Genomic DNA, 12,917 nt, shown 5'->3' with positions numbered 1-12,917 from the left:
TCAGCGTACTTCTTGTCAATTTATGTCATTAGATCGATTTAATAATCCATTCTGAGGGGCCCAGAGTCTTGCTGCCCTTGTAGCATTTGCCTGGTCTGCCAGATTACCAGTCCATCACTGATTTTTTGATCTTTTCAAACATTCAGGGACCAATATATAGCCACAAGTCTCAGTAAGATTTAGGTCAGTTGAGGAAGGGGGGCAGGTCATTACTCGGTCATCTTTGAGGCTTTTTGTGGATAGCCACAGAGAGGAGTACTTGTCCTCCATAAAGATCATGGCTATCTTGAATTCTGAGGATCTCTTCCTGCACCAATGCTTGAAGAAAGTATCTTCCAGAAACTGGCAGTAGGTTTAGGATTTGATTCCCATCCACCTGGTCCATGAAGAGTCATTCTCATTTCATCTGTCCATAAAGCCTTTGAGATAGCTGCCTTCAGGTATTTCTTAGCCCAAACTTGACACTTCAACTTGTGGCTCTTATTCAGTGCCAGTGTTTCGACCCTCTTTACCTTGACCGTGTCTTTGAGCACTTCACACTTTGTACTCTTGGACACCCCAGGTAAGTTTCAGTTGTGAAATATTGTGGCACTGGAGCATAATGTGTTCCTAGTAGCTTCACGTTTAAAGCTTCTCAAGTGTTTAGCAGTTTATTTGTGCCTTTTCTTCTCCATGTGTTTTTTTTATCCTGTTGATTATTCACAACAAAACCTTTGATTGTCCGGCAGTGAAGAGTTTAGCATCCATCTGAAAAGCATTTTACAAGTTTTGGCATTTACAATTTTACATGAGGTATATTAAGCTGCCTAATAATTATGTACACCTCAATATAAGGTGTCATATACTTCAGGCCACACCCTCCTTCATTACACAAATACATATAAAATGATTAAATCCAATAAGCATTCAGGCAAGTTTCTGTGGTTTGGAGTTGGAAAATGTGCATGGAAATAATGATTAGGTCAGAATACTCACTTGCCTAGTAATTGTACATGCAGTGTAGATGAACAGTTGGGAGTTTCCCAAAGTTATTACAATTCATCCTGAACAGAAAAAAGAATGTCTGTATCAAATATTATAGCAATCTTTCCAGTAGCTGCTGTGCTGTTTGATGTGATCACAACCACATGAAACTGCATGTAGCAGAACAGGAAAAGTCAGGGGGTCACTAAGAAGCCATTAGGATTCATCGTCTGGGTACAATGAATGTCTTCACAAATGGCAATCATTTCAATAATTTGTGGCCATCGGCTACAAATTATACTGCAAAGTGGGTGTCAAAAATTATATTGGTCTCACCCACCTAACTTTTGTCACAATCTCATTTTCTATATGCAGGTACGTCAAAGTGGCAGTCTTGAAAGTCTCAATTTCATTCTCTACGGCGACACAATATGGTGTTATTCTGTTGTGTTAGGTCGACCATACGTTGTCTGGCAGATCAACCACTGGGTAATGTAAAATGCGTCACTAAACACCTGGTTCATAATAATCATAATACTGCAAATGCAAGAACTTTCATCATTGGCCATAGGCTCAATGACCTTTGTGTTACCTCATTCAGCAATAGATGGTGACTTAAAAGATATTTCTTTGAATGAAAATCTTTGAGATTATAACTTTAATCTGTAGGCACAACAGATGGTTACATCGGAACTTGCTTATTGGTAATAGTTACTTTTAATGTGTACCTTACAAACAATGCTACCAAGTACAAAGAGTCATGCTAGACTGTCAATAAACATTTCAAAGGTATGTAAGTCTTTGGCAAATGTTTGGTCAATGTGTGGTCCAGTGATTTATGGATCTACCATAAGAATTCACATTATGCATTTCATTTTATATTATCTTGTGTTTATTAATATTACCAAGCGGCTTTTATTTATTGGTTCTGACGTCAGTGGTCGGTGGATTTGTGAAAAGACTGATGTTTTTAAGCCCGACAGCATCACTAAGAGTGTTTTTTTCATGACCAGGTTGCACTTGACACAAGCAAGACCCACAGTGAGGTTAAACCTGTGGGAGGACATTCTGGTAAGCTGATTTAAGTTAATCAAGGTGAGTCTGTGTCTGTTGGGAAAAGGAAGGTTCTGTTTGCTAATAGCTTCAGAGACGTAAGTGCAGATTTACAGATTGTGTACACATGATGAAATACTTTCTGAGTTTTCGCTTATTAAGTCTCAAATTACCCCCACTGAAGTATGCATTCTATGAATTGTATCTCCACTTAATTTTGATATTATGTTTGTTAATGTTATTAAGTGTGTTTTTATTTTTCATCTTATGTTACATTAATGTTTCATCATATAATTTTGTGTTCTTTTATGTTTTTCATGGGAAACACTTGCTGCATGTAATTTATTTTGTTATAAAGCCCTTTGAGCCACATTTCATGTATGAAAGGTGCAATACTCATGAAGTTATCATCATCATTATTATTATTATTATTATTATTATTATTATTACTATCAACACATTTACTCAATCCTTGAGTAGATACAAACCACATCATGAATAGCCTATTGTACACTCACTGCACACAAAGTGCACAATTACACTGTTTAATATACACTGAATAAAACTGTATTAAAACAAAAGCGTACATTTTAATGATTCATGAACCGCACTGTATGTCAGTCAGCAATTTTAAATATTTCTCTTGCTTAGAGGAGATATGTTCATGTTTACCGAAGATTACCATCAAAATAGAACCATGAAGCACGAGCATTGATAAAATGTAAGCCTGTAGCTCAGTCACGCCTATTGTAAGACTGTTTTGATAACTTGTCATCAACACCGATGTTCTTTTCACAGTCAGTCTTAATGATTGATAGGATTCTTCATGACTCAGACAAATGTAGATCAATTGTTTTTATAAGCAACCTCTTCATGGGCGTGATCTAACTGGATACAAAAACCCTCTTACCCCTCCTTCACGGCAAACACCAAATGAAATATATAACATGACATCGATAGCGTGGTACCAGTTGGCTGAAGAACGGACTACTCATGAGAACAGCCAGAATGTCGCTTGACTGGGTGATACAATGGTTCACCCTTTGCTTTGGATTATCTGTAGTAACCAGTGGTATGTATACTGAGTGGAATACAAAAAGAGCTGCATATATCATGGGCTTATATCTACGCTTAGATTAGACTTCATCCAAACAAATTGTCCTGTTGTGTTTATCAAGTATAAAGGACCCTATTCGGAGAACGAGATTTGATCAAATTAATGTGAAGTGATGGATTTTTGATGGATTTTTTACTGATTTTTTGCTTTACAATATGATATGAAATCATTCAACAAGAGATTCTAATCAGATGTTTTCAGTGTTACAGCTTTTAGGTGTCCCTCTTCAATGAGTCGAGGGTTATTGGCTAGCTCAGCAAAAAATGATTTACAACTTTAAGTATTGTTTAATGAATGCTATTTCACCCACAAACTAGAAACGACATCCGCCGATTTCCAGTTGTGCAGTACGTGGGGAAACTACCATTTTAAGACTTTTGATGGAGATTTTTTCCAGCTTCCCTCTACTTGCAACTATATCCTTGCATCCCATTGTAAGGGAAGCTATGAGGATTTCAATATCCAGCTCCAACGGGAAGAGATAAATGGGGTCACCAGCATTAAGAAGGTCTCTATGAAACTAGATGGGGTCGTGGTGGAATTGTCCAGTTCTTCCATCAAAGTCGATGATAACTTGTGAGTCTTTAGTTCAGTTATCCTTGTTACGAGACTGTTTTGATAACTTTTCATCAACACTGATGTACTTGTTAGAGTCATGCTTAATGTCTTATAATCTTACTGTGACTTCCCCCTCCAGTGTCACCATACCATTTAGCCAGGTTGGCATTTCAATTGAAAGATCTGTCTCCTATGTCAAAATCGTAGCAAAGCTGGGTTTGAACATCATGTGGAATGAAGAAGAATCTTTCTGGGTATGTATACTTACATTGAACTTGTCATATGATTATATTATAATTAATAAATGACACTGATTTACATTATTGTTTTCATAACTGATACATAAAGGTCAATGAGCTGTGCAAATATTTATAGTATATTGGGTTTGGCCACTATTCAGGAGATTAGAGAATTGCATTATGTGTCATTCTTACTCCAATTAATCCATCATAAATCAAAGGTAAGCAACTGTGAAGGGTTCAGTGTCTTAAGTGACACTTACACAGGACATTTTTTGAGTTAATTTCCTAATACTACAGGTGATGTCAAAATGCTAAATGTTTAAGAGAACAATTCACAGCCAATGTCTCCGAACAACAGCAGAAAAGGGATGTAACTCTAGTTACTCAAAACCAATATTCATTCAACAGCATACACTTTTGTATAACTGTTCATTGTTGAAAACACAAGTTGTCTGTCTCCATTCAAAGTTCAGCTTCTTATTTGTTCTGGAGCTTTTGGCCGAATCACACAGTCTTCAGTAAATGACAATTGCTGAGCTGTCGCATTAAATGTTCAAACCTTCCATTCTTGTTAGATATGGTTGAACACCAAAAAGAGAGTCAGCTTCCTCATACTACTTTGCAACAAATGATGCCAGGAAACAAGTGCATAATATTAACTGTAATGAAGACATTTGTTCTTTATTTGTACACTTTATTCAAACCTAATTTCCACCTGATTTTAAGGTTGAGCTGGATGCAAAGTTCAAAAATCAGACATGCGGACTGTGTGGCGACTTCAACGGAGTTCAGATGTATAACGAGTTTAAAACAGGTAAATAAGATACTTAATACAAAAGCTTAAAACAAGCTACACAATGACAGTATTCACATTTACTATAACCTCTTTTTCCTTTAGAAACAGGGGATTCTATAACTACTGAATATTTTGGAGAGGTCTGGAAAGCCAATGGTCCTACTGAAAAATGTGAGGAAATTTCCTCCCCAGCCACACAGACCAATGCAAATCAAGTAAGTAAATTACACTGGCTTCAAATATACAACATATAAATACAATTTAAATGCATTAAATACTTTTGCCAACAGAAATACCTGTGTAAGGACCTTCTGTCTGGACCTGCATTCCTCAGCTGTAGAGACCTAATTGATACTGACTCCTTCATCAACGCCTGTGTTAAGGACCTGTCCCACTGTAACAGCAGTAGTTTGTCATGCTTGTGTTCAACCATGTCAGAGTACTCCCGTCAATGTGCTCATGCAGGTGGAAATCCGCAACAATGGAAGACCGCACAACTCTGTGGTAGGTACAGGAATAAGAAAATATGCAAGTTTGAGCTTTGATGTTGTCTCTGTAGTTATTTATCAGATTCATTCTCTCTAAATTGTAACATTGTTGTGTTGAATAGCTGAAACATGCCCATTCAACTTGGAGTACAGGGAATGCGGTAGTCCATGTACAGACACTTGCAGCAACCCCCAGAGAAGCCAAGTATGTGAGGATCACTGCGTGAATGGATGCTTTTGTCCATCTGGTATGTTTCCTGATTTTAAAACCAGTTTAATCTTCTTTTGTACAGAAGCCAGCATTTGTCCGATTTTTTTAAAGAATTAGTCAGTAACACTGTGTAGCCTAATGTACCACAACACCATGGAAATTGTCACCTAATGTATACTGAAATCTAAATGTGGTGATTAGAATAAATGCAGTTTTGTTTTGGTTTTGGATGGTGATGTGTTGACATACTTAAGATTCAAAGTTAAACATTTTTTGTTGTCTTTCTTACACATATGTTAATACATCATATCAAAAACATTGTTAAATATTATCATCTTATTCATTTGTACTTACCATTTAATCAAGGAGGCTATTTTTTCCCTCATGACTCCTTTCGGGCTCCAGCTCTGGTATTGACATTAAAATAAATAAAAGAAATCCCTGCACCACCCACACATGTATGCCTACAAGTTTTGCATTGTCCAGAGCAGTTTACTGTGGGCTTAAGGCTAATAACTTCATTATGCCTCTCACAAGGGACTGTCTTTGATGACATTACACAAAGCGGGTGTGTTCCTGTTGGCCAGTGCTCTTGTTTACACAACGGCAAGTCATACAAACCAGGGGAATCCTACTCAAAGACATGTCAAAAATGGTAAAAACCTCACAATCTTCAATATAATTTTATATTAACGTGTATTTGAAGCTCAGTCCAACTGTCTAAACTCCGTTGACAGCACTTGTGCACAGGGTCAGTGGAGCTGTGAGGATATGAACTGTCCTGGTATCTGCTCCATACTGGGTGGCTCCCACATCTCCACCTACGATGACAAAATATACACTTTCCACGGAGAATGCTCTTATGTACTTTCAAAGGTGAGGTATTCAGAGTTAAAGGACAGGTTCACAATGTGTCTTAAAACAACAGTCAGGTGCCCATCTTTACTTTGAAACAGTTTATTTTTCTCTGCATTTCCAGTGGGGACAATATCCACAGTCTTCAATCAAATAAACCAATATGAAGTTATATTCAGATAAACTTAGGTATGCATTTTTGCACAGGACAGTGACTGGATACATCACACATACTTTGGAAGCATGTTCAGGGGGCAAAAACAATTTCGCTGTACAAATGGGCATGTTAGTAAGTTGTTAAGACTGTCCTCCAGAGAAAAAGCACAGATATTTGCATTCAAGTGACTGAAGCTCTCTAGTGGCCATAGCGATTATTACAGGAGCAAATCAGCTGAAGTTAATATATAGTGTTAAAGTCATTGTGAGGAGCTCAGGGTGGATGGATGGAACAATGAATGGAACAAAAACAGGAGATTGATGTTCATATTCCATTTCCAACCGCAAGTTAAAAAAAATCATGATCATGATTCTTGCTGTAACCTAAAATTAATGAAATAATCATTTAAATTCAAATCACAATGTTTTGCTAACCACCTGCCTCAGGGACCAGAATCTTTTTTTGTAGACATTCAGCCTTTGTTGTTTAAACTGGAGGACTTATTGATATTGTTTAAAAAGAAAAAGTGAACCTATCCTTTAAAGTAATGTATCCCTTGATTCACAAACCAAATAGCAGTAGTTGTAAACTATGTGCTTTTTTTTATCTTGTTGACTTTAGGAAGTTAATGGGACTTTCACTGTCCTGGGTGACCTGAACAAATGTGAAAAGTCAGATAAATCAACGTGCCTGTCTGCAGTCACTCTACTACTGCCAAAATATCTGGTAATACTGCAGTATATTATTGTTTCCACCTAATAAAAACATATTTATTGGATTTTCTCCATAAGATATACTTCCATTTCCATGTTTCCTGATCTTTTAACTAGATATTTTGTCTTTTTTCCGACTGCAGATGATTGCAGTTAGAGCTAATGGACAAGTTTTTGTTAACAAACTATCCTCTCAACTGCCTCTTTACTTGGGTGAGTGGTTGGTTTATTTCGGTATTCATCACAGATAACTGACTTTGAGTTTGTGTTAATTCAACTGTTAATTCAATGTGAATATGTTTTTCTTCCACAGAGGACATAACCATCTTCAGCCCATCAACATTTTACATTGTTATCCATACCACCTATGGGCTCCATCTTGATATTCAGCTCACACCCATTATGCAGGTTTACATCAAAGCATCTGTGTCCAATAAGGGAAAACTCAAAGGTGTGTTTTCATTGTGTACCTTTTTTTATTACAGTGCAGAATATCCACTATTTCATTGCATGTTTTATTGTGTATTTCGTCTTTTTTTTTTTAAATGTTATTATCTTTATGCAGGCCTTTGTGGAGATTTTAATGATGTTGAGGCTGATGACTTCAAAACCACACAGGGACTGACTGAGGGAACAGCTGTTACATTTGCCAACACTTGGAAGACCAAATCAAGCTGTCCGGATGTGACAAACATACTTGAGGACCCCTGCGATCTGAGTATAGACAAGGGTAAGTTAACTGACATTATGCTCTATATGTGTCATTTTTCAAGGTAACCATCTAACATGTTAATTTGTTCTCGTAGAAAAATATGCCAAATACTGGTGCTCCTTGCTGTCCGACAAAAAAGGGATTTTTGCCCAGTGCCATTCTGAAATAGACCCACAAGACTATCACGATGTAAGCTTTTTTTCTTTTATTTTTTGCATGCAGTCTAATAAATGTGTGCGTATGTATTTATTTATTTATTGTTTAAAAACAGCATATTTAGCTTGTTGCTGTTTCTCTCCACAGTCTTGTATTTATGACACATGTGCCTGTGAGCAAAGTGAGGAGTGCATGTGTGCTGCCATCTCCTCCTATGTCTATTCATGTGCTGCTGCAGGTGTCTCACTGAGTGGATGGAGGAACACAGTGTGCCGTATGTTTTACCCAAACAATCAAGTGTGAAAATGAGTATTTATGTGTCTTATTTAAAAGTGGCTGTAAGTGAGGTGGGTTTTTTTTCAACAGAGAAATACACAACCGACTGCCCTCCTACTTTGGTGTATGGCTACCAGATGACAAGCTGTGGTCGCACCTGTCACTCTCTTAGTCAGTCTGACTTAACATGTGAGGTTGAATTAACCCCATTTGATGGCTGCGGCTGTGCTGAAGGAACTTACCTAAATGAAAAGGGGAAGTGTGTGTCAGCCTTACATTGCTCCTGCTATACGGAAGACAAGATGGTGCAGTCTGGGGAGATCATCAAGGTCAATGGAAAAACTTGGTGAGGATTTCAATATTTACAGACAACAACATATTCTTAAATCAGTCGTTCTAGGTCATGCTGAACTAAGCAGATAGCCTGCAATGTGTGTAAAAATAATTTTGAAGTGTAACAAATTTCCAGCATGTGTTTTGAAACACTGTTTCCGTATGCAGGGGGAAAGCGGTGGTAAGCTTTACCATACAAATAGCCTACTAATACCTGCCTCGCACAGTGTATTGGTCTTACTGCTAATAACATCGATGGAAATGAACCTGGCTCATCCAACAACAGGGCCAAACACTAGTATCACATGTACCTGTACTCCAAAGATAGTTTTGTTGAATTTGAAGCTCTAAACTGGTCGCATGAATGTAGCTATCATTTTGTATGTGTAATAGACAGGTTAATTTTCCAGGTGCTCACTGCATCTTGCTTAATGTGTGCTAGGATAGTCCCCGGGACCCTGCAACCCTTAAAACAATAAGCAGTTAAGATAATGGAGGTGTCAAGTTATCTTAAACATGCCATTACTTACTGAGGTGAGTGATGGATCCTAAGGCTAGACTGGTTGGGTACCTCAGCCCTGGATAGTTCATGTTTTAGCAAGAAAAAAGCAGAAATTGGTAATAAATAACAAGAGGCTTTTCTTTCCTTTGTCCATGTTAACTATCTTTCTGTGTATTTCAGCTACTGCCATGCGGGAAAATTAAGCTGTACAGGCAGCTATATATATGAATGTAGGTACAAAGCACTCAGCTTGTCATAGTATTGCTTGTATAGCAAAGCATAGTATGAGCATGCAGTGGTGTCCTTTGTAACACACTACTGTCTTTGTCATCAGCATGCTACGATCCAATGGTTTTCTTCAATTGCTCACATGCAGAGGCCAGTGACAAGGGATCAGAGTGCCAAAAAAGCTGCCAGACTCTGGACACAGAATGTGTATGATTGAGATTATGTTTAATAACTTTTGTTGCATATTCTACACATGTATTCAAAATCAGCAGAATCACATATTAAATGCATTGCCGTCACACTGTATAGGTCAGTACACAGTGTGTCTCTGGCTGTGTGTGTCCTGATGGCCTTTTGTCAGATGGTAAAGGAGGTTGTGTTAAGGAAGAGCACTGTCCCTGCACATATGGTGGAATATCCTATAAATTTGGACAGACGATCACTGTGGACTGTAATACCTGGTGAGTGCTCTTGTACTACTGCAATGTTGTGCTCTGTCAGTTCACATTTCCTTGTGTCCTTTTTGAATTGGAATATATAACTTTACATAAATGTATTATTTCGAATCATAGCACTTGCAAAAGCAGAAAATGGGAATGTACAGATCAAGAGTGTGGTCAAACCTGTACAATATATGGAGATGGGCATTACATCACTTTTGATGAAAAGAAGTTCTCCTTCACTGGGGACTGTAACTACGTCTTCACTCAGGTATCACACATACTCATATTTAGTCTTTGTGCTTTGGCTAAGGTAAATCTTGTGATACTGACATTAATATATTTTAGGATTACTGTGGGGATGATATGAAAGGCACGTTCAGGGTCCTGACTGAGCGCAATCAATATGGAACAACTGAAAGCAGCCATTCCACTGCTGTCAAGCTCTTCTTGGGGGTACAAAACACTATACATGCAATTTAGATACATTGTAAAAGTGCTGAAAATATCTGTGAGCATATTTTGTTTTGTTTTGTTTTTTCAGAACAGTGAAATTGTTCTTTCAGAGGAAAATGTCAGAGTTACCAAACAAAGCAAGGGGTTAGACATACCCTATAAGGTTCACACTATCGGTATGTATCTTGTCATTGAGGCAAAGAATGGTCTTGTTCTCATTTGGAATAAGAAAACAACAATTATGATCAAACTCAGCCCCACATTCAAGGTAGGTGGGCAGACATACAGCTAGTTAGATACAAATTTATATGGTTGCCATTTTACAAATTAACTTCCTGTCATTTTATTCCAGGGCAAAGTGTGTGGTCTGTGTGGGAATTACGATGGAAATGTCAAGAACGATTTCACCACCAGAAACAAAGACGTTGTTGTTGAAGCTCTTGAGTTTGGAAACAGCTGGAAAATGTCACCTACCTGCCCTGACACAGAAGCACAAAAGAATCCCTGCACTCTGTACTCCTACAGGCACGCATGGGCAGAGAAACACTGCAGCATTATCAAGAGTGAAGTGTTTGCTGCCTGCCATGCGAAGGTAAAACTGGCTAGCAATATTACATGGCATGTAATGTCAAACAAAGTCATAGCAATTAGTCAAATGTCTAAACAATGACTTTCTATATAATTAGTTAATAATGAGAAGAGAATAATTCGGCCCATACTTGACTTCCATACATGACTTCTTTCAAAAAGGTGGATCACCAAAATTATTATGATGCCTGTGTGAGAGACACATGTGCCTGCAATACGGGTGGAGATTGTGAGTGTTTCTGCTCGGCTGTTGCAGCCTATGCAGAAGTCTGTAATAAAGCCGGAGCCTGTGTGAGATGGAGAACTCCCAAAATCTGCCGTGAGTGTTTAATTGGTGTAAGGAAATAAACCTAAAAAAATAAAGTGTATAACGATTATCGTAATCTGTGAGCATCAGCAAGTTTACGAACAAAACTTGACTCACTTTATTATGAAGATTACATACATGATTATGTAATGTTTTGTGGTATCTTTTCAATATTCCTTTCTATTGTTTCATTAGCTCTATTCTGTGATTTTTACAACACCGATGGAGAGTGTGAATGGCACTATAAGCCTTGTGGAAATCCGTGTATGAAAACATGCAGGAATCCCTCAGGAAGGTGTTCCAATCAAATTCCAGCATTAGAAGGTATATCTAACATTAAAGTGATGGTTTATTTTATTTTAAGGTTATAAATAGTCATGGAAAGTTGACTGAACATGTATGACCCGCTGCACAGACAATGCTAAACACACTTGTGCTTGCCTGACGTGTCACTGATTTTTCATCTATTTTCACCACTCAGAGTTTCTCACATGGTTTAAGGTGGCCTTCTTGTCTGTGCTAGTATTGCGACTTACAGTAGCATTTATCTTTTTAAGGCTGTTATCCAACTTGCCCACCCGAACAACCTTATTTTGAAGAAGTTACCATGAAGTGTGTGTCAGAGAAGGAATGTGGCTGCTATGATGATGAAGGGAAGCGTTATAAAGAAGGAGAGATAATGACACCAAAGGAAAACTGTCACAAGTGGTATGTATACTGATATCATACAATTATGTATTTTAAAGTATTATTTCTCATTAGCCTATATATTTTAGTAAATGTATCTAAATACATCTACAAAAATACAACAAGACAAGACGATAAAGCATTATATGTACATACATTGTGTTCTTGATTTTTTTTTTTAAGAGAAACCTTTCTTTAATTATCTTCCAGTTATTGTTATTCAACAAAGGTGGAGTGCACCTATGATGTGCAAGGTGAGTGTAAAACACAACATTATGATTAAGATGACCTGTGTGATTGTTAGTCAGTGACAAAATCATCATTACTTATACTATACAAATATCTTCAACACACATTTGTAAGGATCGGTTAAAAATGATACAGATCCATATAATGTAATGTCTATCTTTTGCAGCTTGCACTTGTTTATATAATGGGCACATATACGACTATGGAGATACAATCTATAACACCAATGATGGAGATGGAAGCTGTATAACTGCTGTTTGTGGAAAAAATGGAAATATCACTAGAGAAATAGAGCCTTGCCATACAACTACAACGACTGAAACACCGACTTCTACAACAGTCTTTGTTTTTTCAACAACTCAAACTGTCACTTCAAGCATTTCAACTGAGTCAGTGACTACAATTTACACATTCTCAACACCAAGAGTTTCTACAACAACAGCAGTGCCATCTCCCTCATTGCCTTCACCCGCAACCACAGAAATCACAACCGAAAAACCAACCACAACCACAGAAAAAGAAACCACAACCATGGAAAACCCAACCATGACCACAGAAAAAACAACCAGAATAACAGAAAAACCAACCACAGTCACAGAAAATTCCTCAACAACAGCATTAATTACTGAAAACCCCACCACAGAAAAAACAACCAGAATAACTGAAACACCAACCTCAACCACAGAAAAACCAACTCCAACCACAGAAAAACCAACCACAGCCACAGAAAAACCCACATCAACAGCATTAATTACTGGAAAACCCACCACAGAAAGACCCACCTCACCCACTTTTGAAACCACAACATTATCAACTTCAACTCTTCAGTC

The 12,917-nt window shown here is 37.6% G+C and overlaps 1 protein-coding gene across 1 annotated transcript; it reads left to right on the top strand.

Annotated features, from left to right (window-relative positions):
- The first annotated feature begins 315 nt into the window (after nucleotides 1-315).
- LOC128359352 (mucin-5B-like) lies at nucleotides 316-12,716 on the top strand. The gene is made up of 31 exons (XM_053319845.1): nucleotides 316-348; nucleotides 489-562; nucleotides 1,977-2,034; nucleotides 3,474-3,709; nucleotides 3,831-3,945; nucleotides 4,660-4,747; nucleotides 4,832-4,944; nucleotides 5,020-5,233; nucleotides 5,340-5,465; nucleotides 5,966-6,083; nucleotides 6,166-6,304; nucleotides 7,062-7,166; nucleotides 7,297-7,366; nucleotides 7,467-7,604; nucleotides 7,719-7,883; nucleotides 7,960-8,054; nucleotides 8,169-8,295; nucleotides 8,388-8,626; nucleotides 8,799-8,811; nucleotides 9,467-9,567; nucleotides 9,670-9,821; nucleotides 9,933-10,071; nucleotides 10,149-10,256; nucleotides 10,345-10,524; nucleotides 10,609-10,848; nucleotides 11,007-11,163; nucleotides 11,347-11,475; nucleotides 11,709-11,859; nucleotides 12,049-12,092; nucleotides 12,254-12,426; nucleotides 12,513-12,716. Exons 1-31 carry the CDS (start codon nucleotides 316-318, stop codon nucleotides 12,714-12,716), a joined length of 4,044 nt encoding a protein of 1,347 aa, XP_053175820.1.
- Nucleotides 12,717-12,917: the final 201 nt, after the last annotated feature.

Source organism: Scomber japonicus, chromosome 5 (genome assembly GCF_027409825.1).
Source record: "Scomber japonicus isolate fScoJap1 chromosome 5, fScoJap1.pri, whole genome shotgun sequence".
Lineage (NCBI taxonomy): Eukaryota > Metazoa > Chordata > Actinopteri > Scombriformes > Scombridae > Scomber > Scomber japonicus.
Note: the sequence above shows the minus strand (reverse complement) of the source record. Positions and strands in the feature narration are given on the sequence as shown.

What these genes read in the sequence shown, in the direction of transcription:
- LOC128359352 (XM_053319845.1), top strand. Translation starts at nt 316, where the DNA reads ATGCTTGAAGAAAGTATCTTCCAGAAACTGGCA. An exon ending in ATGAAGAAGAATCTTTCTGG is followed by an intron (nt 3,946 to 4,659) that starts GTATGTATACTT and finishes CCTGATTTTAAG; the next exon opens with GTTGAGCTGGATGCAAAGTT. An exon ending in AACTCAGCCCCACATTCAAG is followed by an intron (nt 10,525 to 10,608) that starts GTAGGTGGGCAG and finishes ATTTTATTCCAG; the next exon opens with GGCAAAGTGTGTGGTCTGTG.